A 27,245-nucleotide genomic window follows, 5' to 3' on the forward strand; every position below is an offset into this window, starting at 1 on the left:
TATATATATCCATGAAGAAGAATCATCCATATTCAGTACTGTACTTTCAAAGCTTTCATAAGAAGTATCTTTCAAAGTCTTACCCAAAGAATCCATACAGGAAGCTCTTACCCTTTTTCAATGCTTGCACGCACTGCAGAAATTATACCTTCAAGGATTCCAAGTGGATCTTTCTCTGTTGTAGAGTCACCATTTCCACTATTAAGGGAAGACAAACTTACAATTAAAATGGTCCTTAATATTGTATCTCTTTTTTGCACTTTTAGATTTTGCACTTTTAGGACTTATATTAATTGTTCAATAATTTTAAGAATGTTCCATTTTTGCACCTAACTAGTACCTTTATTTTTATGTCAGAATAATGCAAAAAGCAACAAGAAAGAGTGGGAAAAAATACTAAAACTGTTAAATGAAACTTGAAAGGAAAAGCATAGTTAAAGTTTAGTGCTTCTAACACATTAATTAGGTCAGCAGAATACTCACTTGTAATCTCACCACCTTAAAGATCAATATGAACTAAACAGACAAAGTTATACAAAAATGTCACCATCTTTTCTGTCCAAATCCTCTTGCAGCATCTCTGTTGACTTAAATTAGCTCAACTGTAGCCTGAGTCAGTAGTATCCTACTGCTGATTTATCTGGGGTCAAGCCACCATGGAACAGCAGCCTCAGTGTACGTGTCGAATAGAAAAATGTCCATGATTCCCATTAGATGTTTTAGATGTTAGATGTTTAGATTCCCATTAGATGTTAAAATGCAGTTTTCTTTTGGAGGTTAAAAGATTGTAAAAAATGGGTGAAAAAAGAAACAATCAAACAAACAAATAACCCAAACCTATTCTGGCAGGAAAGCAAGCTTTGCTCCTAACTCAATGAAAACGACTTTCAGCTAAGATTTTCCATTAATCAGACTCAGTGCTGAGAGAGGGAGAGATTTTGCCCTGGTACTCCAACACAACACACAGTGTCCCCACAGGAACCACGGCGGCGACAGTGATGCCTGGATGAACTGGAAAAACAACAGCTTTGCCTGGCTTACTTTGTCAAAGCTGCATTAAAGAAAGAGAAAAAAAAGGCAAATAGTTACCAAGTTATCTAACTGGAGATGATTTGAAAAACCTAGAGAAAAAGTGTCTTTTCCCTATAGTTCATCACCATATCAAAGCTCTTTTGATACTAAAAATGTCAGCCTCTTCCTAGATCTGATCTTACCAATAACAAACACATGCCCAGACTACTTTGACTGTTCTATCTAAAGCCAAAATACTACACAGCTGATAGTAATGTGCAAAAATAATAATGATATTCCAAAATATTTTTGTCAAGAGTTAGAGAATATTTATAGTTTTGCCATTTATTACATCAGAAAGATAAATATATTTCCTGGACAGTGATTATATCATATGGCATAGAGACCTAAATCTTTATAACCTTTAATGTCTTCCTGCATTCAGAATTTTCATCTTTCCTATTTTTATCTTGGTAAGTGGCCAGCACTCCAGTGAACAACACTGGATTAAAAATCAATATGACTCTATTCAGAACAGATACAAGATGATTTGTTGCATGATGAAAATTTAGCATACTCATATTATTATACTGTACTTTTAAAGTTTGAAATAGGAGTAGAAGGCTGTTGACAGTGGTCTTTTTCTCAAAAGATACTATACATATGACTGATAAAAGTGCTGTTCTTAGTACCAGTATTACCATATGGTAGCTAAATAACTTTTTTATGAGTGAAGCTTAAATCTCAGTATTTTTCTAAACATCTTCAGAATATCTGGAAACAATCAGATCATATTATAATTTATAGTACAGAACATATAGAAATATTCAGGGTTTTAAACTTTCAAAGACACTATATGCCCCCAAAAGATAAAATCTATTGTTACCAAAACAGACAAAAAAATCATTCTCAGAAGGCAAAAAAAAAAAAAAAAAAAAAAAAAAAGAGTGTATTTTCACAGAAAGGAGATGTAACAGAACTGAACACTCTGTTTAGGAAAAAGAAAAAAAAATACACCCTTAGGGCAGAAGAGTGGAAATGGTAAAAAGCAGACCAGTATTCAAATAATCACTTTATGCAACTGGCTACATGCATTAGGAGATGGTTTCAATTTCCTTTAAAATGTATAAAGCTAAAAAAAATTATTATATATCCCTAGAGTGAAGATAGACAGAAGGCACTTCATTAATGCTCTTTTTATAAGCCACTTTGTTAGTGATTTATTTACAGGTCAGATTTAAATTTTCCCTTTTTTGTGCCCTTTTTTCAATTAAGTTTGTAATAAAAACACATCTACAAAGAGCATTAACATGGCATATCAAAAGGAATACTTGTAAAGCTTGCACACTAAGAAGAGAATGAATATTGAGACAGAAACAAACAGGATATTTGCAGCCCTTCAATACTTAAAGGGAGATTATAAGAAAAAATGGTGACAGACAAGAGAGTCAATTCAGACTACATATAAGGAACAAATTTTTTATGCTAAGGCTGGTGAGAAGACACTGGCACAGGCTGTTCAGAGAGGTGGTGGATGCCCCTTTGCTAGAAACATTCAAGGCCAGATTGGATGGGCTCTGAGTGACCCGATCGAGGTGAAGATGTCCCTGCTCATTGTAGAGGGTGTTGCACAAGATAACCTTTAAAGGTTCCTTCCAACCCAAACTGTTAGGTGATTGTACAGTGTACAGAAAGTGAGTTCTTACTGCTCTACTTGCACTTACTTATGTTTAGTGTACAAGAACAACTACCATATCAAAGGAAACCGACGGGCAAACCTTGTATTTTGGGTATCCTCAATTTAAATATCAGTTCTGGACAGTCCTAGCCCCTCCTCTTCAAAAAACCTTAATCTCTCTAATCAGAAATTAAAGTTGTTAGCTCCTGTCACAAGCAGCCTCTGAGCACCTCAAAAAAACCGTAGAACATTCCCCAAACAAAAACCCAAAGAAACAAACAAACCCAACGTGAACCAGAAGGGTAAAAAGAAATGTATCTGCAAAAGCAGATTTCTGAAAACAAAAAATCACTGTTTCTGACTATATATCTGTGAAGCTGATTTTCCAGCACAACAGATGTATGAACATTTACAGGAAGCTTCAAGTTTGTCAGACACAGACAGATGTCTTTTACTAAGCACAAGGAAAGGTAAAAAAAGGTTAATCTAAGCAGCAAGCTACAGTTATCTAGAATAAGGAAATATTTTAAAAATCCAGAAAGACTGAAAGCTAGCAATTTTTTAAGCTTAATACTGCCTTTACTGCTTAATGGTTAGAGGAACTAAAAAGAGATGACAGCTCTTGAGACAAATAATCCTGTCAAGTTTCCAGAGATTACTGCCTTGTTCTTTTCTTAATAATTAATGATTAAAAATAAACAGCTACTAACAGAAACAAATATAATTAATGAAGGATTAGTCTTCCACATAGATTATATGCTATTTTATGCATGTTTTAAATAACAGAACATGATTTAGTGTTCACCTCAAAACTCCTAGGTATGAGCTTGCTGTAATTACACTGATAAAAGCTTATTTTGATTTCAGTTCAGTGTCAGAAAAAGTGACGCATATTTAATCACATTCCTCAAACAGAATAAAGTACAAAGAACGCTTGGAAGAATAAATTAATCTAATTTTTTTAACCTAATTACTATATTCATTTAAAATATTCCAGCTTTATTTTCCTCTTCCTGATTGTGCTTTGTCATATTTAAATATGAGGAAAATAAGGAAATAACATACTAATGGTGTGATCATTCAAAGATGGGGATAAATTTCTTAATGGTAAACCATCATTTCCATCTAAAATACCACAAAATCATTATATACAAGTTACAAAATTACTCTGTATTATCCCTGCTCAAATGAGATGAGGTAATAAAAAGTCTGATTTTTTTTTTCCCTGTTAATGCAGCTACTCTTTCTAACAAAGTTGGATTTACCTTCTTCAGAAAACAGTGGGTATTAAACAAGGAACTCAGAATTTCACCAAAGCTTTCCTCTCACTGCCTGGTGAATGCTTTCAAAATTTCAAGAAACACTATATCCTTGTGAACATCTAAGAGAAGAACTCTAGGAGCAGCAGGTGAAGGAGACCATGAAGTCTTCAACAGACAAACCGTCTTTCCTGACTGACCAACCATGGACATGCCTGCAGTCATGGGTCATAGAACGCTTCCTATCCATCAGGCGAGTGATCTTAGGCAAGGAAATAAACTGAGTCTTAGGTAAGACTAATCAGGCAACCATAGTTGCTAAAATATTTTGTTTTGTTTTCCACAAGTTCATGGTTTCTATTGAAGAAGCAACTGTTATTTATAGTAGTTGTTTCTACAGGCAAACAAGAAAGTGCAGAATACTCCAGAATATAAAATATGAAAATATGCTCTGCTAGAGAGCTTTTACGCATACCAATGCGAGAGTTTCTATTTTGAATTTTGTGTGCCAGAACCAGAGAGTTTAGGGAGACAAAAGTAGTTAAAAGAACTGGAGGACAATACTGCTCTTAAAATTGCAATTTAATTATTTACAAATTTACAAATTTAAACATCCTAAATTAGGCAAGTAACTATATTTAACAAAAAATCTGTTTCTGAGAAGGTATCAAAGTTGTTAAGCCTGTCATACCATACACTGCTCTAAAATGAAGCCAAAAAGCAACTCCAGCTTTCATGAAGACATTACTTTCTAGAAGGCTCTTCTGCAAGAATGACTATATATGCTAATAATGAAAGATATTTTACTGTGTTTGAAGGGTGGTTGTAGTTAATGCAACTGAAAGAAAGCATGTGTATTTTCAGTCACAGAAGTGATGAACTGTTGCTTAATTTTCAGGCAAATCACTGACATATCATAATTTTTCACATCCATACAGGCCTCCTTCACTTGTGTTTGCAATACCTTAATTACATTCCTTGTCACCATAGCTACAGAAAATCCAAGTTCAGTGTCACAGCCTTACAACTGCTATTCTTAAAGTTAATGATCAAAGAAGGAATTTTCCAACGAAATCTCTTTCAAAACTACTGTATAAAATAACCACACTGTGTAACATATCAAAGCTCCAGTAAATAAACCTAAAAAAGGAATTCCCTTGAAATGTTGCATTAATCAAGTAGAAGTCTGCTTTTCCAGCTACACAGGCAAGACTACTTCTTTAATTGTAGAAATACAAGTATTGAACAAAATGTTGTAATTTGTGTTGTATCATGAAAGTGAACATCTGAGCATAGGATAGAGATGAATCCAATTTTATTCTCAACAACAACATGAATACCAGCAGGCTTAAGAGATGTCAAGTAACAACCTTTCTTTTAATTCCACCCTATATTTAGGGTGGAATCTATATTTAGATTGTATGTTGTACTTTATAATAACCCTTTCTGAATTTCATCATAGGGAGGATATCATCTCAAGTATTTTCTATTTTAGTTGATGTTAAGTTTTCACTTCATGCTCTTTATCATTGTAGTAGACAAACCTTCCATAATTCAGAATGATATAAAATTATCTTTCTCTTCTTTTCCCAAAAATGCAGCCGAGTGGGAGTGGAACATTTCTACTGACCACATAAGGTCACAACACACACCAAACCATCTTAATTGAAACTTCCAACTCATTTGCCCACCTTTGCCACTACAGTTTTCTCTATGAGACAGTCATTCCCCTCTTTCCAGTGAAGTGCTGCATAGGAGTTACTGGAGATGGTCACTGGCCCAGAACTTTAAATGAACTTGCAGCCATCCCAGCCTTGCAATGCATATAAAGAACAAGTAATTCAGTTCACAGAAAAGTGTTGATAAGAAGCAGAGTAGAAAGGAGAATTTTGATAGGTTTCTCATACTCTGCATGTTAATGAGACTCATTACAGTCAAAATAACTGGACTTTGTGAGCTTTGTATCCAGATACATCACACTGCTAGTTAGGAACAGCAGGACAGTTATTATCTAAACCTAAATTATTCTTCTTCAAATGGACAAACCCTGACAAGAAAGACTATTACTTATGTTGCTGTGCAAAAGCTCTATCATCATTGAGGATGCTGTGAACACTCTTAAACTGAGTGACAGGAGAAATCAATTTTCTGCCAAAGAGGACTGCAAACAATTTGACAGGCTGCCTTCTTTTCATCTGTGGCACTTCAATCTGCTGTAATATATACACACATGCTGAAGAAAAAGTAGAGCCATAGCAAACTTTCCATGCTAGACTTCTTTTCCAATTCCTGGTGTATGCATTCAGATCATCCTGCCCATATAATTTTCTGCATGCAGAACAACAGGATAAATTCTCAAAGTTTTAGCTCTCTAAACTGGACTTAGAAGTGCTGAACAGTGTTTATCAGACATCTAACAGCAGAATACTCTTTCATACTTGTTGCATGTATGCATGTGTACATCTCTTTGAAACAGAAATACTTCAGAAGAGAGTTTTGCATGAATAGTTAAATGAGAAGTATCTGTTCAATTTCAAATGGATGATACAAAATTATCCTCCCTTCTTCCCTGCGCTCCCTTAAAAAAATGAGGGGAATAAAATATTTCTAATGAACCAAAACAACCAGCACCAAAAAAAAAAAAAAAAAAAAAACCAAAAAAAAACAAAAAAAAAAACCAAAAAAAAACAAAAAACCAAAAAAAACCCAACAAAACCCAGCTCCTAGAAATGGCTCAGCAAGTTTTTCCAAAGATGGAAATTGTATGACTTCTGGTAGGACACACTGTTGTGGCAGAAGCTGTTACTAGGCCTCTGCTGCCCAAATGCCTGCATGAGTTACCATTTCCAATAAACATACCTTTTAACTCTGTTTAAGAAGGAAGAATTATGTGCTGTTGTAAATACTACAAAAATTCACAAGGGCACATACACATAATGGAACAATGCTGTAAAGCCAATGCTTTTAACTAAAAAGCACCAGTGAACAGGAAAAGCTCTATCTTACTTTGTTCAAATTGCTCAGGCTTCCCCAGCTCATAAAAATATAATATGAAATTACAGGTAAACAAAAACATAATCAAAAAACTTTCCTGTTACTGCAAAATCCAGACATTAAAAGCAAACAAGTATTCACTGCAAATAAAAAAAGCAAACCAACCAACCAAAAACCACTACAAACCAACACAACCATCCAAAAAAACACCTTCCCAAATCCAGAAGAAATATTTTTGTGCTTAATTAAGGAAGTGTACTTACCTTAATATACCTACAATTTTTTTGATAGCACATTGGACAATATCCTGAGGAGAAAGGCCTAGATCTCCAACAGCCACTTGTAACAACTGCTGCACCATGTCCAGGGGCTGACCATCTATACACATGGCTACTGCTTGCTCATGGATCTTTTCTTTCTCCGACCTTGACAGATCATATAAATAGCCATACTTCTGTAGTGTATCCTGTGAACAGATAGTTTTTGGAACACTTATCAGTGCACTGCTTATTTACAGGGCTGTATCAGTCTTCCTTTCTGCTAGGAATTAACATATACTGAGAAAAAGAAAAGATTGATGGAACCGAAATTTCAAAACCCAGGTCAACAAAAGCAAATGCAGAAAACATTAATAAAATATGACAGAAGATTGATGTCTATCACTGCTAGTCATGGCAACACTCAAAGCAGGCACTTGATCAGTAATCATTACCTGTTTGCTGCTTTTCAAGTAAGTGATAAAACTGTGAGTGAGTGTTTCCAGATGAGCAAGAGATTGTTGCAAATGATTCAGTGTTCCTTCATAAGCAGCAGATGGGTTTTCAGCATCTTTCATGTCATTATCTGAAGTTTTTTTTCTTGATTTCTCAGAAAGATGTTTGACTGCCTTAATAGCCTTCTTAGTCACTTCTATCCTGGCTTCAACTGGCAGCTGAAAAAGATTGCTCAATTATTTATTCATTCATTACCTGTACACTACTATTTGTATAACAGCAGTGCCAAGAGGTCAGGTGGCTCCACAATACAGCATAAAACTAAATTAAGTATTTAATGGGAAACAACTTTGTTTCTGACTTGTCATTTATTAAAATGATCAGTATCCCATTACTTTCTTCTGCTGTCCCTCTTTTTACTGATCTTTTTACTAACTCATGTTCATTTTAAACTATATGAACTTCTTTTCCTAATTATATTAATTATTTTTGTAGACTGCCACCTTATGATCTTTGATTTTTTAATTCTTCATTGAGAGATGTCTGAGAATTGCTTTACAAGACTGACTGATAACTCACTTAAGATTAGTTTTGTCAGGTTTAGACCGCTGCTTAAAATATAAGACCATAAGACCATAACCATAAGCAAAAACCCCAAAAGGATTGAGAATTTTTAAATCAATTTATTTCAAGCTCAAGTTATACAAAATAGTAAGTATACAGTACTTTTAAAGACCTGTACAACCAGCTGTATCTAGGCATTAAACTGAAACAAAGTCTGACTTTCCTGTTTCAGGAAAGACACAGCTTGGGCTGAAAGTCCAAAACAAAGTCTGAAGTATGACTTTAGACCTTCATGTATGATTTGCTCATTTGTAACTTCAAGTACAGTTTTAACAATGCTTGCAATATACTTTTTAATGGGTGGGAGTGTCCTCTGCCTGAACTCTAGCCAAAGCATGAGGTGCTTTTAACATCAGGTGTTTTAGTTACTGGAATACTGAACAAAGACATAAACAATTTTAACGTTCAAGTTGAAATACACAAGAAATAGGAAAAAAAAGCTTGAATCTGTATGACACAGTGAATAGGAAATAAAATGAATGATCATAAAAGAGGGGAAATAAACTGCTACAGCATTATTCATACAAAGTCCAAGAGATATTTATAGCATGAATTAAACTAGCTACTTCTAAAGCCATAAAAAGTTTGATAAGGATTATTTAGCGGAAAGTTTTACAGTTTACATACGTCCCCCTCCCTCCCCTAGAGAAAAAGTCACAAGTGAAAAGATCTATAGTTTACTCCTGGTTTTTTGTGCTGTTACTGTGAACCACACTAATGGCCTAGTGGATATTTTTAAGGATGAAAGCAAAATGAGTGGACATTATTGTTAGAGCTAAGAAAGTTGGCCACTTTTAACACAATACAAAGAGAATTTTACCATACAATTTCAAATGCAATTTTCAAGTTCAATTCCCACTCCAAGTAACTGAGTTTGTTACTGTGAACAAGGTCTCAATATCAGGCTTTACTCTAAGCAAAGAAAAATTCATAGCCTCCCCATCACATTAAAATCTAATAACCACAGCTGGATTTATATATCCATTTTATAAACATGATAAAGGAAGAAAACAGCTACATATTTCATTTTTTTCTCTTCCAGTGTACATTCTAATGTTCAAAATGCAATTAAGAGAGATGCAAAAGGCAAACAATTTAAGTATTCCATCTAACTTATATCCTAGAGAACAGTGTCAATAAACTGCCAGTTAAGAAGCCATGTTGCCATAAGCACATGCAGAATAAAGCATTCAGATTAAAAAAAAAAGAATGAAGAAAGAAAATACAGCTTTTTCGCAAGCCTGTTTTAATTTTGCATTCACATTTGCATAGTGCCAAAATGCAGCACTATGAACATATAATTTCTCTGGTTATTTTATTTCAAACCATGAATAGCTCTCCTCTGTACTTCTAGTCAGCTTCAGTAATGAGATTTGGTATCAGAACCGGTGATAAAAATGTCGCTTAGGGGTTAGTTCAAGCTTTGTTTGCATGTGAAGTTTTATATTTAAAAAGCTTTCAGAGTTTAAGAAGATTTTTAAATCTATAGGCTATAATGTGTAATAAAAAATCCTAAAATCTCTTTTCAAACCAAAGAACATCATATACTATTTCACCTCAACAGATTTTAGTCCTCAGGGTAAAAACTCATCTCATAAGCCTATTCTCCTCGGACTATATAAGTACTTCTTATTAAAGTATAGCATGAGTAACATTTACTTGTATGTGAAGATGTTGACCCTGCTACTCTTGTTGCCAGTGATTAACATGCAAGTGTGAGATTATGGCAATAGCTCCACTCCTTTTAATGATCCCAGCAAGAGTAAAACACGGAATGGTTGGAAGGGGCCACCAAAGGGCATCTGCTTAAACAGAGCCACCTAGATCCAGTGGCCAAGGACCACAATTGGGTGTCTCTTGAATATCTCAAATGTGGGAGGGCTCAACAACCCCTCTGTGCAACTTGTGCCAGTGTTAACTCACCCTCATAATGAAAAATGGGTTTTGATGTTCAGATGGAACAGCTGGGTGCAGTTCCTGTATCTGCTGCCAAATCACAGAATCATAGAATGGCCCGGGTTGGAAGGGACCTTAGAGATCACCTAGTTCCAACCCCCTTGACTTGGACAGGGACACCTTCCACTAGACCAGATGGCTCAAAGCCCTACCCAGCCTGGCCTTGAACACTTACTTCCAGGGATGGGGCATCCACAGCTTCTCTGGGCAACCATTTTTCCTAATGTCTAATCTAAACCTACTCTCCAGTTTGAAGCCATTCCCTCTTGCCATGTCTCCATCTTTCCCATGGGTTCCCTTCAGGTACGGAAGGCCACAATTAGGTCATCCCAAAGCCTTCTCTTTTCCAGGCTGAACAATCCAAATTCTCTCAGTCTTTCCCCCTAGGAGAGGTGCTCCATCTCTCTAATCTCACCCAACTCTTTGTTTGCTACCACTGAGCATGACATGAGATGGCACAGAACACACCTTTTGCCAGTCCAGGTCAGCTGTCCTGGCTGTGTCCATTAACCACTTCTTGCCTACCTGCAGCCTACTCAGGGCTGAGGTGTTGACATAAAAATTAAGCCTTGACACCATACAAGCAGTGCTCAGCAAGTCAAAATACTAGTGTGGTATCAACACTGTTTCAGTCACAAATCCAAAGCACAGCCCCATTGAGGCTGCTATGATGAAAGTTAACTTCATTCCTACCAGACCCTGTAAAATTAATCTGGAAAATGTTTAAATGTATGTAAGGAACCAGTTAAAGAAAAGATATTAGTGAAGTTTCCTATTATGCAATTTCGAAGCAGATTTAATTAAAGTAACAATATAAATGAAAGGCACAAGAAAGTACCTTGCACTGATACTAGAAAAAGTACTGTCAATATCCATGAACAAAACAAGGTCAGGAAAGGCAAACCAACTGAACTGGAGCACAGTGATAAAATGAAGCCAAGTAATTCAAAAAGTAACGTCTGAATGCAGTCACGCTATGTAAGAACATTTCTTGTACACCTTCAGGCAATGTCACGCCCTGTCTTTTTCCTTAGTGCTTTATACAGCATTAAGTCAATCAGCCAGACAAAAGATAGTGAACAATATTCCGGGCTTTTTTTCCCCCCCTAAACTTAGCTTTTTTATACAGTTATTTTAAACAGCATTTAGTGTCTTTAAAATCAAGAAAATGATGCAGGTTAATGTCTAGTTAGAACAGGTTCCCATTCCACACCTGTTTGGTATGTGGTCAAAATGTGAACACTGTATTCCCACTATAGGAAGCAAAAAGGAAAAGAAAATGGCCAAAAGAGTTTTACTGACTCAGAGAAAATAAGTCAACCTTTCAACTAAAATCACTAAGTTGCAAGAAAATTTCTTTTAAATCTGAATTTGGGAAAGGAGTTATGAAAGATGGAATGTTAAACAAAAAACATCATCAGCTGTAGTCTGAAAGAATGTGGCTTAATCTATAGAAGGCTGAAAGAGAGTTCCCATGTAAGAAAAATTTCAGCTTCTCTTTCTCTACAGAAGACCTGACTGATGGTACCACTGCTTTTTATTCTGCTTTTCCTATCTAAAGCTGTAGCCTTTTCTTCTTCTGATCAACATATTGTGCTAAGATCCATTTGTAGTGTGTGTTCAATAATGAAAACACAGTGATTAAGAAATATTGTTTTCCGTCGTGTTTTTGTTGTGCTAGGCATTTTTTCCAGAGTACTGTTAATCAAAAAACCATCAGGGCAATGACCTATGAGCTCTACAACAGATGGTTCTCTGAAGACATAACCAACTCTAGCACAATGAACAAAATGCTGGCAATGAAGTAATTTAAAAAAAAATCCCTAAACTATCTAAAATGCTTCACAAAGATCACAGAAACAGGAACAAATGGGAAATCATCATGATGAGAAGTTGATATGATCATTGCTATAATTAAGAAACTATGACATCAGTATTATTTAAGAGCAAACAGAGCTGCTGGGAAAAAAAGATGACAGATTCAAAATGCATGCAAAAATATAAGGAGTCATTCCAATGAATATTTGGAATATCTCCCATTTAGGAAGAAATCTGTTCCATACATGCAAATAGCCTATTCTTAACATTACAGAGACTGAAGTCAGAAAGACTTAAATAGTTATACAGAATTAAAAGCATATCTGAGTAGAAGTTCCACTAGCAGGAACCTTCTCAACTGCTTGCAGCAGTGAGCTTCTGTGGTCAAGGGATCAATACTTCTTCAGTCCTTCAATGTATTGAGGAAGGTGCTGACAAAGGTCCTTGCCTGTTTCATTAGCACAAAGACAAAAAAATACTGCATCAATCTTTACCTTCTTAAACTACATTAACCATGTTACTTTAGGTCTATGGTTTACTGAAGTCCCACTATGATGCATCTCTGCTCACACAGTTCCCACCACACAATGTGACCACTTCATGAACCCTCCTTAAAGCCTGGGAACTGAATCTCATCTTCCAGGTGGTAACTCATTTCTACTGATTGCAAGAAACATGGGAGAAAAGAATCTCTGGCCTCTTAGATCTAGAAGTACCTAAAACTGTGTCACATCCTGAACTACTGTCAGTATAACAATGTTAGTTGCCTTTTCATAAATACAAACTCCTCATCCATTTCTCCAGATTTAGACATTCTCTCAATCCTTTTGCCCAATCAAGCACTGCACATTCAGTCACTGCTGGCCCAATTAATGAGAAAGCTAAAACACACAGTTTGTGGAAAGGAACAGGTGAATAAACAAGCACCAGTCAAAGCTCATCACATTCCTGTCTTTGCCAGGAAGAACAAGGAGTTGCAGAAGCCAGCACTAAACCCTTGTGTTTTCATTCCCTTTTGCATAATTACACATTCTGCTCCCAGGTTTTCTGCCATATCCCAGTGACACACAAACAGAAGAAGCTGCCTATTGCTTTACTGATCCACCACTGCCTCTCCTTACTTCTACTGACATACTGGAACAGCAGGAGATATTCTGATGTCTGTTTCCTAAGTTCCCACATGGTGACAACAGCAATGCTACCTCTGAAGTTGAGCTCTTGTAGCCTACAGTGCTATGTAACCAATGTCCCATTACCACCTAGCACTTGAGACATTTCTTGATTGTTTCTGACCAAAAGGGTTTTTTTGATGGAGATATTGTTCCACAAGAATGGAGTGCATCTCATCACCTCCCTGGAATATTCTCTCTCTCTCTTCTTTCCCACCTTTCCCTTCTGACATTTTGAAGGAGTGAGAGAGAGCTGAGAGGGTATGCAACATTCGTTTTTTGCCAATTTACCTCTCAGCACTCCTAAAAAACCCATTTCACTATCTCATTGCAACTTCCTCTCAAATTTCCTTTATGAGAGAAAGCTCAGTTGTCTCAGTGACAGATTATTTCATGATAATGACCCTATTTTTTTGCATTTTGACTAAGTATCAGCACTTCCATGAAAAGTATGCATCTGTTGTGGGAACAGGAAACTGATATAGTAAAGTATTTGGCCACAAAACTAGATTGGGAAGAAAGTGCTGAATTAGAGTTTGAAAGAGTGACCACATGACCAGGGCAGCCACAAAACACAAAGTTTAAGCAACAGGTGCAAGCCAAAAGGCTGCTTTTATGTATGAAGCGTTTTCCAGATGAAAAGTAGAGGAAAGAGACCTCAGAGATAAGTTTCCAGGGTCTACAATGATAAAATTTCTCATTGTACAATTCTGCTTGAGAACTGAACAGGATCTTGAGGCAAAACTAGTTGCAAGCTGTCAATCCCAAATCCAGTGCAAGACACATCAGATGATTTGACCAACTGTTTCAAGCACTTCTTGAGGATCTTTCATGGCCAAAAAGCTAACAGGTCTCTACTAGAAAATTCTGCCTGACCACAAACTGCAATTATCTTTAGTGTTTCTTTCATGCTATTCCTTCCCTCTACTCTCAAGAGGGTAGAGAAAATGTATTAGAATCCTGATCAGAAGCAAAGGAAAATAATCAAGGTGTTTCAAAACAGACACACAGTGGAGGATATCCACTCTCTCTCTGCACCATTCATTGGGAATAAGGGCGAAATAACCTTGAAATACTCAAGAAACATTAACAGCAAGAGTTTCAAGCAGTCAGTTGCAATGACCATGTGTAAAGACAGTATTTCCTTCTCATTCAACAAGCCACACCCTTACTACCTCAGTTCAGGGTCAAGTTTGGCAATTAAGATCTCAGGATGAGTCTGAATCAATTGCTCATAAGCATGAAAAAGTATCTTTATGAGATAAAAGGGATCAAAACACCTAAGCCAAGACAGTATTTCTGCTAAAAAGGCTTCAGAGACAGCTGATGGAACTAGAGAAAACATGCTGGTCTACCCTGACAGTCAGATCACAGCATAAATTCTGTGCTTACAAAGTTTCTTATTATCCCAGCTAGCAATTTTTTTCACCAAATTCTGATATAGACAGAGGTTAGATGGTTTCTAATAAACCTATACTAATATTGTGGGAACAGAAAAACAGTATTCAAAGATGGAACAAATTGAAATTCACTCCATTAAACACGGTGTATAAATACCTCAGAAAACTGTCACAAACCAAAATAAAGACGATACACACAAAAAAACCCTGGACACTTTATCGCCTTTTCATTTCAGATAAAGTTAGTGAAGACATCTCTAGATCTTTTAATAAGGTAAAATTTCTCTTTTGTGCTTCACAGTAAAGATATGTAACAAAGCATGGGTAAAACTTTATGCTAGAAATATCCTTGCAAAGAGGTTTCACTGGGCAAAAAGAAACTCCACATCTGGTAATGTATATTAAACACATAGAAGTGTGTTCTTTCAAAACCAGGCTTTCAGCCAGATGGAGATTACAACAGTTTATAATTTACATTATTACAATGCTTAGAAACCACATGCATTGGGCCAGAATACTTTCTCTGTTGAACATCTTATTCTGAATGCAAAAGCCTAGAACTAAGCACAAGCCTGTGGCACAATGAATTTTAGGATAAGCACAAGTAAATAAATACAACCACACCAGTATCTGGCAGAGTGACAACACAACAGGGCACAGGCAATCCAGGAGGTTCCTGGAATGCACTGATGACAATGTCCTTCTCCAAGTCATACAGGAACCACACAGGAGAGGTGCTGTGCTGGAACTTGTTTTCAGCAACAAAGAAGGACTGGAGGGGAATGTGACATTGAAGATCAGCCTGGGCTGCAGTAGCCATGAAGATACTTAGTGCAACGAGGAGGGTGCACAGAAAGTTCACTGCTCTGGACTTCAGGGGTTTGCCTGGTAGAGTACCATGGGATAAAGCAAAGAGGAACACAAAAAGGTTGGCTGATATTGAAGGATAGCCTCCTTCAAGTGCAGGAACAATGTATCCCAAAGAAGAAGTAGTCAGGCAAAAACACTAGGAGGCCTCCAGGGATGCACAAGGGGCTCTTGGAAAAACTTAAAACACCAAAAGAAAGCCTACAGAGGGTGGAAACAAAGACAGGTACCCTGTGAGGCATACAGAGGAACTGTCCCAGCAGCCAGGGATGAGGTTAGGAAAGCTAAAGCATTGCTCAAACTAAATCTTGACAGGAACAACAAGGGCTACAAGAAAAGCTTCTGTAGGTATACTGGTGATAGAAGAAAGACTAGGGAAAATGGGGGTCCTCTCTGGAAGGAAGTAAGAAGCATGGTTATCTGAGACACGGAGAAAATAGTTACTCAGTAAGTTTTACATCAGTCTTAATGCATGGCTGGAACACCAGCAAGTGTTCCAGCCATGCTACCCAAGTTGCAGAAAGCAAATGAAGGGACTGGCAGAGTGAAGAATAACTCCCTGCAGAAAAAGCTCATGCTCAAGACCATCTAAGGAACCTGAAGGTGCCCAGGTCCTGGGTCCTCATGAGATCCTTCTGTGGGTTCTGAGGGAGTTGGTGCACGAATTTGCTAGGCCACTGTCCATCCATTTGAGAAGTTGTGGCAGTCTGGAGAGATTCCTACTGACTGTGGAAGGGGAAACATAGTCTCCATTTTTACTAAACGATAACCAACTGCAGGTTGGTTAGTTTCATCTTGGTGACTGGCATGATCATGGTGCAGATCCTCCTGGAAACTATGGTAAGGCACAGAAAATCAGGAGGTGGCTGGTGACAGCCAACATGGCTTCACTAAGGGCATTTCATGCCTGACAAATCTGGTGGTCTTCTATGACAGGGTTACAGAACTGGTGAATGAAGAAGAACTGCAACTGGTATCATTCACCTGGACTGGTGCAAAGCATTTGACACTGTTCAGCGTGACACACAAACTGGAGAGATGGATATGACACATGGACCACTTGGTGGATAAAGAATTGGCTGGGTTTGCTGCATACAAAGAGTTGCAGTAAGAGCTCAATGTCCAAACGGAGAGCACTGACAAGGGGCACTCCTCAAGGGTTGGTATTGGGACTGGCACTGTTTAACATCTATGTCAAAGACAGGGATAGTGGGACTGACTGAGCCCAGAGGCCACAAAGATGCTCAGAGGATGAAACAACTCTCCAGTGAAGACAGGCTGAGAAGTTGGGCTGTTCAGTAAAGAGAGGAGAAGGCTCTGGGAAGACATTAGAGCAGCCCTCAACACCTAAAGGAGGCTGAAGGAGAGCTTTCCAAAGGGCCTGTAGTGATAGACAAGGGGGATGGCTTTAGTGAATGAGGGCAGGTTTATATTAGATTAGACATATGGAAGAAATGCAGAAATCCTCCATGGCAGGGAGGTTGGAACTTGATGGTTTTTAAGGTCTCTTCCAACCCAAACCACTCAATGACTCTTTGAAACATACAATATCTTATTCTCAGTTGAATGAGCACACAGGGACTTTGCGGTTCCATTAAAACTCTCATATCCACAGATCTAACTCCCCTAACTGAATAAAAATCCCTTCTCTTCATACAGCTGTCATAAAAAGAAAAGGTAGACAGAGCAAGGTTTACAAATTTATTTTTAAATACTGCAAAATGAAAGCCGTAACATCTCCTGGGACTTTCTTCTTGATACTATATTGAACTCATATACTATATGCTTCACCTGAGGACTAAAATTCTTAAAAAATATCTGCTTACCTTTGTGACAGCTTTGGAAGAAAAAGTAACTTCATCAATGAAAGTAACAATATCATCTGGATCAAGTCTATCAAAGTATTTTGAACACGTATCATATGCATGTAGCCACTCATCCATGGTTTCTGGTATTTTTTTAATGAGATGGTGATCACCATTCCAAAAAAGTTTTTGTAACCACACAGCATAAACAGAACTTGGTGACAGCATGCTGCCATCTTTTTTAGGAATTTTGGGAGCCAGTTTGGAAATAGATAAGATATTTTGACTTGTAAGGATGGGCTCCAATGTCTCCAGAGGGTTTTCATTTTCATCTGTTAGTTTTTTGTAATTAAGACCTAGTGACAGAAGGAGAAAGAGGTAAAAGTTATTCATAATTAAATCTAGTCACACTCCGCAATTATATGTGAAATAATGAATACACTAGCATCTGCAGAACTAAAGAGACTCTAGCCCATCCCCTTTTACAAACATAAATACTGACAGACTTCGATTTTTATGATGTCCTGATGCATGCGAAATTTCTCAACCCATGGAACATATTTTAACATTATATATTGCTCCAACAAGAGGGAATGGGTTGAAACTGAAAGAGGGTAGATTAAGATTAGATACATGGAAGAAATCCTTCACTGTTAGGTTGGTGAGTCACTGGAACAGGCTGCCCAATCTCTGAAGTGTTCAAGGCCAGGTTGGATGGGGCACTGAGCAACCTGGTCTAGTGGAGGTGTCCCTGCCCATGGCAGGGGTGTTGGAACTGGTTCATATCTAAGGTCCCTTCCAACTCCAATATGTTCTGTGATTCTGTGACACAACCCAAAAAAAGAAGATTCTTAAAGAAACAAGAACATATATATATAGTATATAGAATCAAGCTAGAACTTAAATGTAAACCCCAGAAAACCTCATGCAAGTCAAGGCATAAGTCTTCATTAATTTAAAATATGTGCTCTGATCATGTAACAACTGGTACTTACCACTTAGGAAAAATTGCAAGGCACTAACTACAAGTAAACTAAATAAGGTCAGCTAGAGACAGGACACGTAGATCCATTTACATCAATATTTATATAATCAAGAGTCATGTTAATATTCTGCTTCCCAGAGGAAGAACATCCTTGCAATTAATTTTCCAACAGAAGTATTTCTAGAAATGATACTATTTTATTTTTCTTTGCATATAATTTCTAAAGTAACTGACTTCTACTGCCATCTTCTTATTCATGTACTGGGCCTGCAATCTCTGTAAACACTTAGCTGTTGCTCCTTCACTCCTATCTCTAAACTACGCTGAACACTGAGAATTTTGATTAGGTGTGTAGTACAAAGATATAATTTTTTACCACACAAACTGACTAATTTATGTCTGACATATGTTCCCAGGATTTTTTTTTTTAATAAATAGCTTTGAAGGCAAACAATAATTTCATGGCACAATTTTCTTTGGCAGGCATCACAGAACTCGATTGTTGAATAACATCAGTAAGAACTGAGGGCTATCCCTCCTCATTATTGACTTTTTTCTTCATACAATACATGAATTCATATGCACCATCTCTTCAAACTCTGCAGCACAGTTAAGTGTCCAATACACATTAGGTTCCAATATTGATCAATTAATTCATCCTCACAGGAGGTAATGCCATACAGTGTGCATTTTTCATTCTGAAACTGGATTTGGAGTTGTACAACTAAAATTCAAGATAGTATCCAACTAACAAGCAAATTGCAAGTTGTATTTCAAGTTTCAGAGTGCTTAGGAGCAGTGTATTTTACATTTTTAATTGTCTGAAAATGGAGGGCTACAAACAATGCTGTAATTCTGGGAAAGGAAAAGGTAACATCAAGGGTAAAACACAAAAAAAATTATCCTCTTTCAGACAAACAAACACGAAATGCATGAAGTCCCTAATATATTCTGTAATTCAGACTCTAGAAAGGTAAACTTTCTTAAGCCTGTTGAGAATATTCATGTTAAACTTGCAGTGTTAAAAATTATACTCTAGGAACTTGATATTTTTCATTTAAAATTTCACTATGAAATATCACCAATAATTTTAACTTGCGTCACTAATAGAAACCTGTTCTTAACTAGTTTTTTCTTGCTGTGATCAAATAAATTTCCAGTAAAACAAAGAGAAGGAACTTGTGACTATATTAATAGTATTCATCTCCTTTGCTCACAGAAAAAAAACCAATTACCTAGAAAACATAAACTAGCTAAGCATAATCATGCCAATACTTACATAACAAAGTAATAAATACAGTTTTGAAGAAAACAAACAGGTTCTCTCCTACCTGGTGCAACTGCTTTGAATTTTTTCAGGAGTCGGATGTGAGTTTCAGGTTTAAGAGCATGGTTCACCACTTCTGAGCAGGCACAATTTTCCAGGAGTGTAAAATAGTAAAGCAACCTCTGGTGATCTTGGCCTTCAATACTTGGGTAAACATATTTAGCCATGTGTTCATGAAAGGTTTCAGGACTGGTTTTCAAAGTCTCAAATAGACCTAGACTTTGTGCTCTTTCTTCTATTTCCAGTGTCGATAACCTGTGTTTAGAAATGACTTTTGCTTAAAGGCCTGGGTGAGCCATGAAACACTCTTACAGCTGCACACCTGGGAGACAGGACAATCCTTGCCTCTCTTTAGGGTCTTACTCACAAACATTTAGATAACTGTACACTCTATAAACAAAAGCTAAGCAATTCTTGTATTTCCCCATCTTGTTACCTGTTAGCTTAGACATGCAGATTAAGGGTTATGAATACTGAAGTGGAAATCAAAGCAGGATTTCACATCTGTGAGTATAGCTATATGTAAAAGGAAAAAATACATCCAGGATAAGTGTAAAGGAAGACTTTATTAAACAAACCACTTGTGGCTGAACAATGCTTAAAGATCCTACTGCCCAGTTAGAAGCTTCCCCAATCCGTTACATTCTGTTTTCTGCAGTTGATGACAACCTGAGCACACCTTGAGAGATATTATCACAGAAAATTGGTCTTGCCCAGCTATTTGGCACTATTATTCATGCTTAGGACAGTTTACCAAGACTTTGACAGTTTAACAAGTTGCTTCTCAAACTATCATCCACAAAAGCTTATGAAAGTATCAGTAAGCCTTGGGTTGACCTCAGTCAGTCTCACTGCTTCAGGGAATTCTTTCCTGAATCTTTTGAAAAGAATACATTAGCTCTTTCACAGCATGAATTCAGATACCTCCAGCTGACTACATAAAAGATAATCACTCCACAGCTGGGAGAAAAATGGGTGCATATCATCTTAAGTTTATCTTTCTCAGCTGAAAGTTTTACCTAAATCTGAGGAAAGAAGTAACCTACAGATGATTCCTACCTCGAGTCTCCCCAGAGTCCAATCATATAGCACATTTTATTTGGAAATCTGATGTCTCCTTATACCATTTGATTTTCCTCTGCTTTAAAACTGATTAAATTAGAATTTCATCATTTCCCTCCTCAAATACACATGTTGTAAGTTAGTGATTCTCTTTAATATCCAAGTAAAATGTCTCTGTTTCATTCTTAAAGATGATTTTGTTACAGCAAATGCCACAAACACAACCTGCTTGGTTTAAAAATTAACTGATTTCTTAGGGAGAATAAGGTATTTTTTAGTTATTTTTACATCTATGACCCACTCCAAGATGGTTAACATTGCAAGCATTCTTTTAATTCTACAGATTCTTCTTATTTGTTAATTTTTCTACAATATTAATGAATGTAAGTATGATATTACTAGAAGTAAAGTACCATTCACTCTTCATATTGGGGAAAGCAGACACTTGGACCTGATGTGTTTCAAGACTGTGATATGACTCTTTTTTTGTGTTCATACCGAAAGTTCAAACTAAACGTCAGTTGAGCATTAAATTATATGAACAGGATTGGCAGATGTATGCAGTGTTTTTAGGGCAGGGCTGATTGTAGATAGGAAGAGTTTATGATGTTGCTCATAAAGATTCTGGAACAAGAGGTTCTGTGACAGACAAACAAAATTTCATGTTGCTGAAATCATAAATTGCATTTTATAGAGCTTTGATAATCAAATGTGATCAGATTCCGCGAAAGAAATAACTAGATTTCCATTTAATTTTATGAAATGTCATTCTGAACAATTTTCAGACTCATATTCCACAAAAAAGTCATAATTCTTTGTCATCAAATAATCAAAGAAATAGTTAATACAAACTATGTTAATACAAACTATGAAGCTCTTTTGAGCTTCTCCCTATGTAAAGTGGCTTATAGAAATACTGCATATTTGGTTAAAGAGATTAAGTCGTAGAACAAACTTAATTTCAGTTCAGAATGAATGAATAATGAAACATGTATTAATAATGCCATAATCCCAAGACTCAAATATACTGTAATGGTCATTTGCTGTCAATCAATTTTAACATGAGATTATGATACAAAAATATGCTCAGCAGCATATTATGCTATTATACATCAACTTTTAAGACTTTTTCACTAGAGAAAATATGGTTACTCTGTACTTCTGTGATTTCAGAATTCTATGAATGCTAACTCAAGGAGGACAAGAACAAAGAAAAGAATACAAAACCGTTGCAAAACACCTTAGGTAATATTCGAGTCCCAGAGAAGACAGCTGGCTCTTTCACACTCAGCCCAATGTTGCCATGTTTATATCCTGACTGTCTGTTTTGTTTAAAGCAGTCAGTAATTCAGCAGCATCAGAATTTAGAAGGTATGACTTCTCTGTTTTCTGGAGGAAGTGAAGAAAATCTCAGAACATTATTTCATCTTCTCCAGACAATTCACCAGGCTTTGTTTTTTATCCCTCACATTTTATAAAATGTTTCAATGCTTTTTTTAATTAATAGTTAATGTCAAGAGAGGTACCAACACTGCTGCAAGCTAAAGGTGCTTTAAGAATTGAACACTTGAAACAAACCAAATTAATTTGATCATATCTGTCAGAACAGTAGGTAAGAGCTGCTGCATTACACAGGGAGTTCTACATCACTGTCATCTGCATGTGCTATTCAGGCAAGTAGCTTGGTCTTCCATCAAAAGGGTTTATACCTCTTTCAGTAGGCAAAAACTGCCTGACATGCTATAAGAGGTTAAAATACATAAACAAACAAATAAATAAATAAATAAATAAATTTTAAAATAAAGGTCCCAAAGCCACTGTGGAATAGAGTTTATAAGCACCCCTCCCCTTAAACCACACCAGTGCCAGGTTTGGTCTGCCATAATCTTTTAGGCTAGAACAGTTTCAGTAAAACATTGTTAAAAGAAAAAGCCTGCTTCTATCAAAAAATAAATTGATATGAACAGATGCAGAATGTGAATAGGGATATATTGTGCCCATAATGTTCCATATTATGGGCATCTATATTATTCTATATATATTTGCTCTAATAAAGAGCAAAATGCTAAAAGATAGAGAAACTATCAGATTTCACGATATATTACAAGGACTGTAAGAGTAACTACAGGATAAGTTGCTATTGCAAGAGAGAACTAAACATTAAAAGTTGTGGACAGTTGAACACTGAAACAAAGTCCTGGAATACTCTGGAGAACACTAAGACACACATGGACTTTTAACCTTGCCTGCAACAGCAGTTTTCACAGCTGGTTACAGAAGCATTACATGGAAAAGACAAAAATTCCCATACTATCCCAACACAAGACAAATGAACACAGAACCCAAATTCCACTCCCAATATAATTAAATTCTGTCAAACATTAGCATTTATTTTTGTGTAACAGAATTGTATGTGCATTTGCAGAGAAGACAACTTACCCACTGTCAGTGAATAAAAATTCCAGATGGGTCATGTAAACTTCCCAAAGTGGAACATTGTATCGCTGAGCCAAAGAAATAGCAATTTTATAGACATTTTCTTCAAGTGTCCTGGTAGAGGAGAGACATGAGAGAAAATAAGGAAAAGTTATGTTAAGCCCTATGAGACGTAATATGAAAATAAATATTTATGTTAAAAAACTCATTCTTTCTTAATTTTTTTTTTCATAAAACAACAACGTAGAAAAAATTTGAAATAAAAATTCATTAAGTGTGTCTCTCTGCATTTACTTATACTTGGTGCTCTGTTTGGGGAAAAAAATAGAAGAAAAAAAACTACAGAGGTTATTTCAAAGACAGGAACCTACTCCACAAACACTGGTTCTCAATGGCAACATCCACTGTTGCTAAAGCAAAAATCTCAGTTTTCATTCCATTTCAATTACAAAGTGATGAAGGATGTAACTTGTCACAGTTCGCATTTATTTGATTTAGTTGCAACATGTATGGTGTTTTAGCACAACTGGTATATAAATCCTCAAAGCTATTCCTAGCAGCTCACAGACAGAAACACACCTAGGATTTGTAGACTAAAAGGTGTGAAGATGTCCAGCTCACTCTGTCCTAAAATATTAAAAACTGCTTTTCTGTTAGTGTGTGATCCCTTTGCCTAAACAACAGATGGAGAATATGGTAAAATATGAAAGCCTAAAGTTAACTTCATGCTAATCTTTACTAAGCCAGTATACTATGGTTCAAATAGAGATGAACGGTTCTTGTTTCTGGCCTGGCATAGAAGCAATACTGTTAAGGCTGATGCTGGGATTTCTGGATTTTGATTTCTGTTTGGTTGGGTTGGGTCTTTTCAGGATAATTCCAAGAAAAACACTATCTCTGCGCAATTACTTCCTCACAGGCCTGTCATGAACAACTTTGATAAAATATACTTAATGTGAATCCTTGTGAATCCTCCTGCCTGAGTAGGGAGGTTGGGCAAGATGACCTACAGAGGTCCCTTCCAAACTCAGCCATTCTGTGATTCAGTGAAGGAGGAAGATGGTATGAATGCTTTAGCTGCAAAATAATCCAGTCAATCATACAAATCAGGAGTGGATCCTGGAACTAGTGAAATTCTTTCCTCGTGGAACTTTATAAGCTATACCAAAATCCTCCCTTCGTAAGAGTGGCATGCAGCAGCAGCCTAAGGCAGTGGTGGTTTAGGGAAATTACACCATATCCATGAAGAACAGTACAAGCAATTTATTCATTGGCAAGGTAACGACAAAAACAAGCAGCTGTTGCACAATGAAAAGCTGAAAAAAATGTCCATTATCTTGCAAAGAATCTTTTAACTTTCTTTTACAGACCCCTTTTCATGCCCAGCCCTGACTGTCTTGTCAGTGTGAGCCCAAGGACTGCCAAAGGAGTCCTCACTGAATGCTCCAGCACAGGCACACTTTGGATGTATTTTGGTGTTGTTTCACCAAGACTGGTGCAAACCCAATAAACAACAGCCTCCAAAGATATACACAAAATACAGAAGATAAAACAGACAACTACTGGTTAGCTAGTTTTAGCAAATTGTTCCTTCTAGTACAAAGCTGTTTTGTAAATAAGATGCAATCTTTTCCAGGTGCTGTTCCTTCAAAACAGCACTTCATAAAAGATTAAAAAACAGGAGGCACTTAATTAAAAAATAAGAACAAATATGCTACAAAATTACATTGAATTTGTGCATCTTTTTCATTAGAAAATGCAGATTAAGACTCCACTGAGAAGATTAAAGCAAGGAAACTGCAAGCAGAACAAGTAATTAACTGGATCTTTGCAACTGCCCAATATGGAAGTGCTACTCTCATTCGCTTACTAAGAAGCCTTACTTTTTCTAACCCTTTCATATTGTGTTTTTACCTCTACTTCCTGTAAGGAACTTTCTCTTCATCTTTATTTTACAAAAGACCATATCTATGAACTCTTGGGTGACAATATAAGTAACTCTGCTGCAATCAAAGTAAGTATCTGTAATAGAAAAGACTACTTGTATTGAAGTTGCTGTAGGTAGTCATCAGGATGTAACCTAGTGACACACTAGACATGTGCTTAATAACAATATATACAAAGCAGGCAATTCCAATGGAAATAGTAAAAGATGATTGAAAGCTATTTTTATGAATGCAGTGACCAAATCTGTGCAGGTACAAATTTCACAGATGTAAAGCATCATCTTAGTGTCCAAAACCTGACCTTATACAACTACTCTTAATTGGTATATCAATTCCATTTAGTAGCAAATTTGTATTGGAATTGTAGCTATGAGTAGCTACACATGTGGAAAACTGAAAATACTTAAATATGCTCTTCAAAAGCTTCATGCAGACATCAGCTGAAAATCTGAGATTATATTTCAAGCTTCTTATTGCAGAGAACTCTTCCTCTGACAGTCTGTCAACTACTCAGCTGTGACTGTCCCTAAAACGTAAGTCATATTTGTGACTTGTTTACAGCTTGAAGTACCTGCATGCAGATATTAATTAAAGGAATTTTTAAAATGAAAAGTACTATCCTATATCTTTCTATTTTTTTCTATTCTGGATTTCTGAAAGATGAGATAAAAGCATGCTAAATATCAGAATATATGTGGTGAAGTACTTCCAAATCACCACAGGAAAATAATACAGCTATATACACCAGTTCTAACTAAATTATTAAGAATAAAATACAACTTTTTTAACAACTTTTTTTTTTAACAATAGTTCATTCCAAACTTTGATGCCAGGGCATACTCTAATACATTGCTAGGGCAGGTTTACATGAGATGAAAGGAAGAGACCAAACCTTCACCTATGCTCTGCTTTCATTAATCCCTGATTAACTTTAATATTAGCAGTTAGTACATGAAGAGTTATAGATTCAATTATAAATCCATTATTTGAGCAACATTTCATTTAAGTAGAGCAGTTACATAAAAAAAGCTCAAATTGTAGCAACGTTACAGTGTAAATCTCCAAAGCAAGTGAATTATCTCTCTAAAGGTCAGCACTACTTTCCATTTACTCTCCTAATTTAAAGCATAAAGCTATTCTATTCTGAAACAGAGAAAACAAACCTAATACATATTACTTACTCTGCCAATCCTAGTATTGTTTCTCTCTTGTACTGTGCATCTGCTGTAAATCTCTGGACGTCCACTCCTTTGCCAAGTCCTTGCAGAGTCTGAGCCTGAGTGAAGTCCAGCAGTCGTTCATTGTAGTAATGCAGCTGATTTATCAAATTGGTGATTTCTTCAGGCCAGTCTGCCTGGGCATACTGAGTAACATGCTTTGTGACCATCTGAATCAACTCTTTTGGATCAGCCTGCAAAAATAATAGACAACAAACTAAAAAAAAAAAAATCCCTGTTAATTCTGAACAAAAAAAATATCAACATATAATTGATCCCTGTATTCAGAACTAGGAAATTTGTTTCCATTTCTGAGAAATTTTAAGTAAACAGAATTTAAAATTTTCTGTAAGGCCCATTTGCTCTGATATTATAATTTATCCCTTTGCAATGTTTTAGACTACACCAAATGATACAAATATGTTTTAAAAATCCAAACAAACTTATCTCACCAAATTAATAGTAATAAATGTTTCACTATGACTTAATTTCTTTGTTTTTAAATTCCTCATTTTTATTTACATTGAACTAGGCGACTGATTGGTCAAACACTGAAGTAAGAGAAAAGTAACTGAATTTCTGATACACTTCTATTATACAGATTTGAGAGAGGAATAGCTTTTAAGTGTTGAGAACTAATACTTTCGAAGAAGTATTGCAGGATCCACAAATTACTCGAGGCACTGCCTACACCCTCAATCTTCAAAGAATAAAATACTGATCATCTATGGACTACAGCAACCTCAATTTTCAAAATACCTGAATCGCAAATAAAACTTACTTTTCTGTGTTAGAAATTACACACCAAGTGCATCTCTTATAAACCATTAACTTCTGTAGTCAAAAATCCTCATAACATAGCTAAAATTTAGAACACAAAGCATGAAAAATGAATGCATGTACTGTGGAGTGTTCCAATTTATCTCAACATCTGAACAGTGGCTATGTCAAGGCACCTCCACTTGAACAGAGCTCTGT

The 27,245-nt window shown here is 36.3% G+C and overlaps 1 protein-coding gene across 2 annotated transcripts in view; it reads right to left on the reverse strand.

The window, feature by feature from the left end:
• NBAS (NBAS subunit of NRZ tethering complex) overlaps positions 1 to 27,245 on the reverse strand; it is a 157,861-nt gene that overhangs the window by 37,727 nt on the left and 92,889 nt on the right. Inside the window, exons 41-47 of one of the 2 annotated variants that reach the window (XM_053973135.1) lie at positions 26,232 to 26,461; positions 23,108 to 23,218; positions 19,611 to 19,861; positions 17,316 to 17,650; positions 7,655 to 7,873; positions 7,206 to 7,408; positions 112 to 198 (exon numbers count right to left, since the gene is read on the reverse strand). In XM_053973135.1, coding sequence (XP_053829110.1) covers positions 112 to 198; positions 7,206 to 7,408; positions 7,655 to 7,873; positions 17,316 to 17,650; positions 19,611 to 19,861; positions 23,108 to 23,218; positions 26,232 to 26,461 — 1,436 coding nt within the window. Of the gene's footprint in view, positions 1 to 111; positions 199 to 7,205; positions 7,409 to 7,654; positions 7,874 to 17,315; positions 17,651 to 19,610; positions 19,862 to 23,107; positions 23,219 to 26,231; positions 26,462 to 27,245 lie in introns of those variants that run through there. The other variant, XM_053973136.1, reaches the window with a different exon arrangement.

This window comes from Vidua macroura, chromosome 3, assembly GCF_024509145.1.
Source record: "Vidua macroura isolate BioBank_ID:100142 chromosome 3, ASM2450914v1, whole genome shotgun sequence".
Lineage (NCBI taxonomy): Eukaryota > Metazoa > Chordata > Aves > Passeriformes > Viduidae > Vidua > Vidua macroura.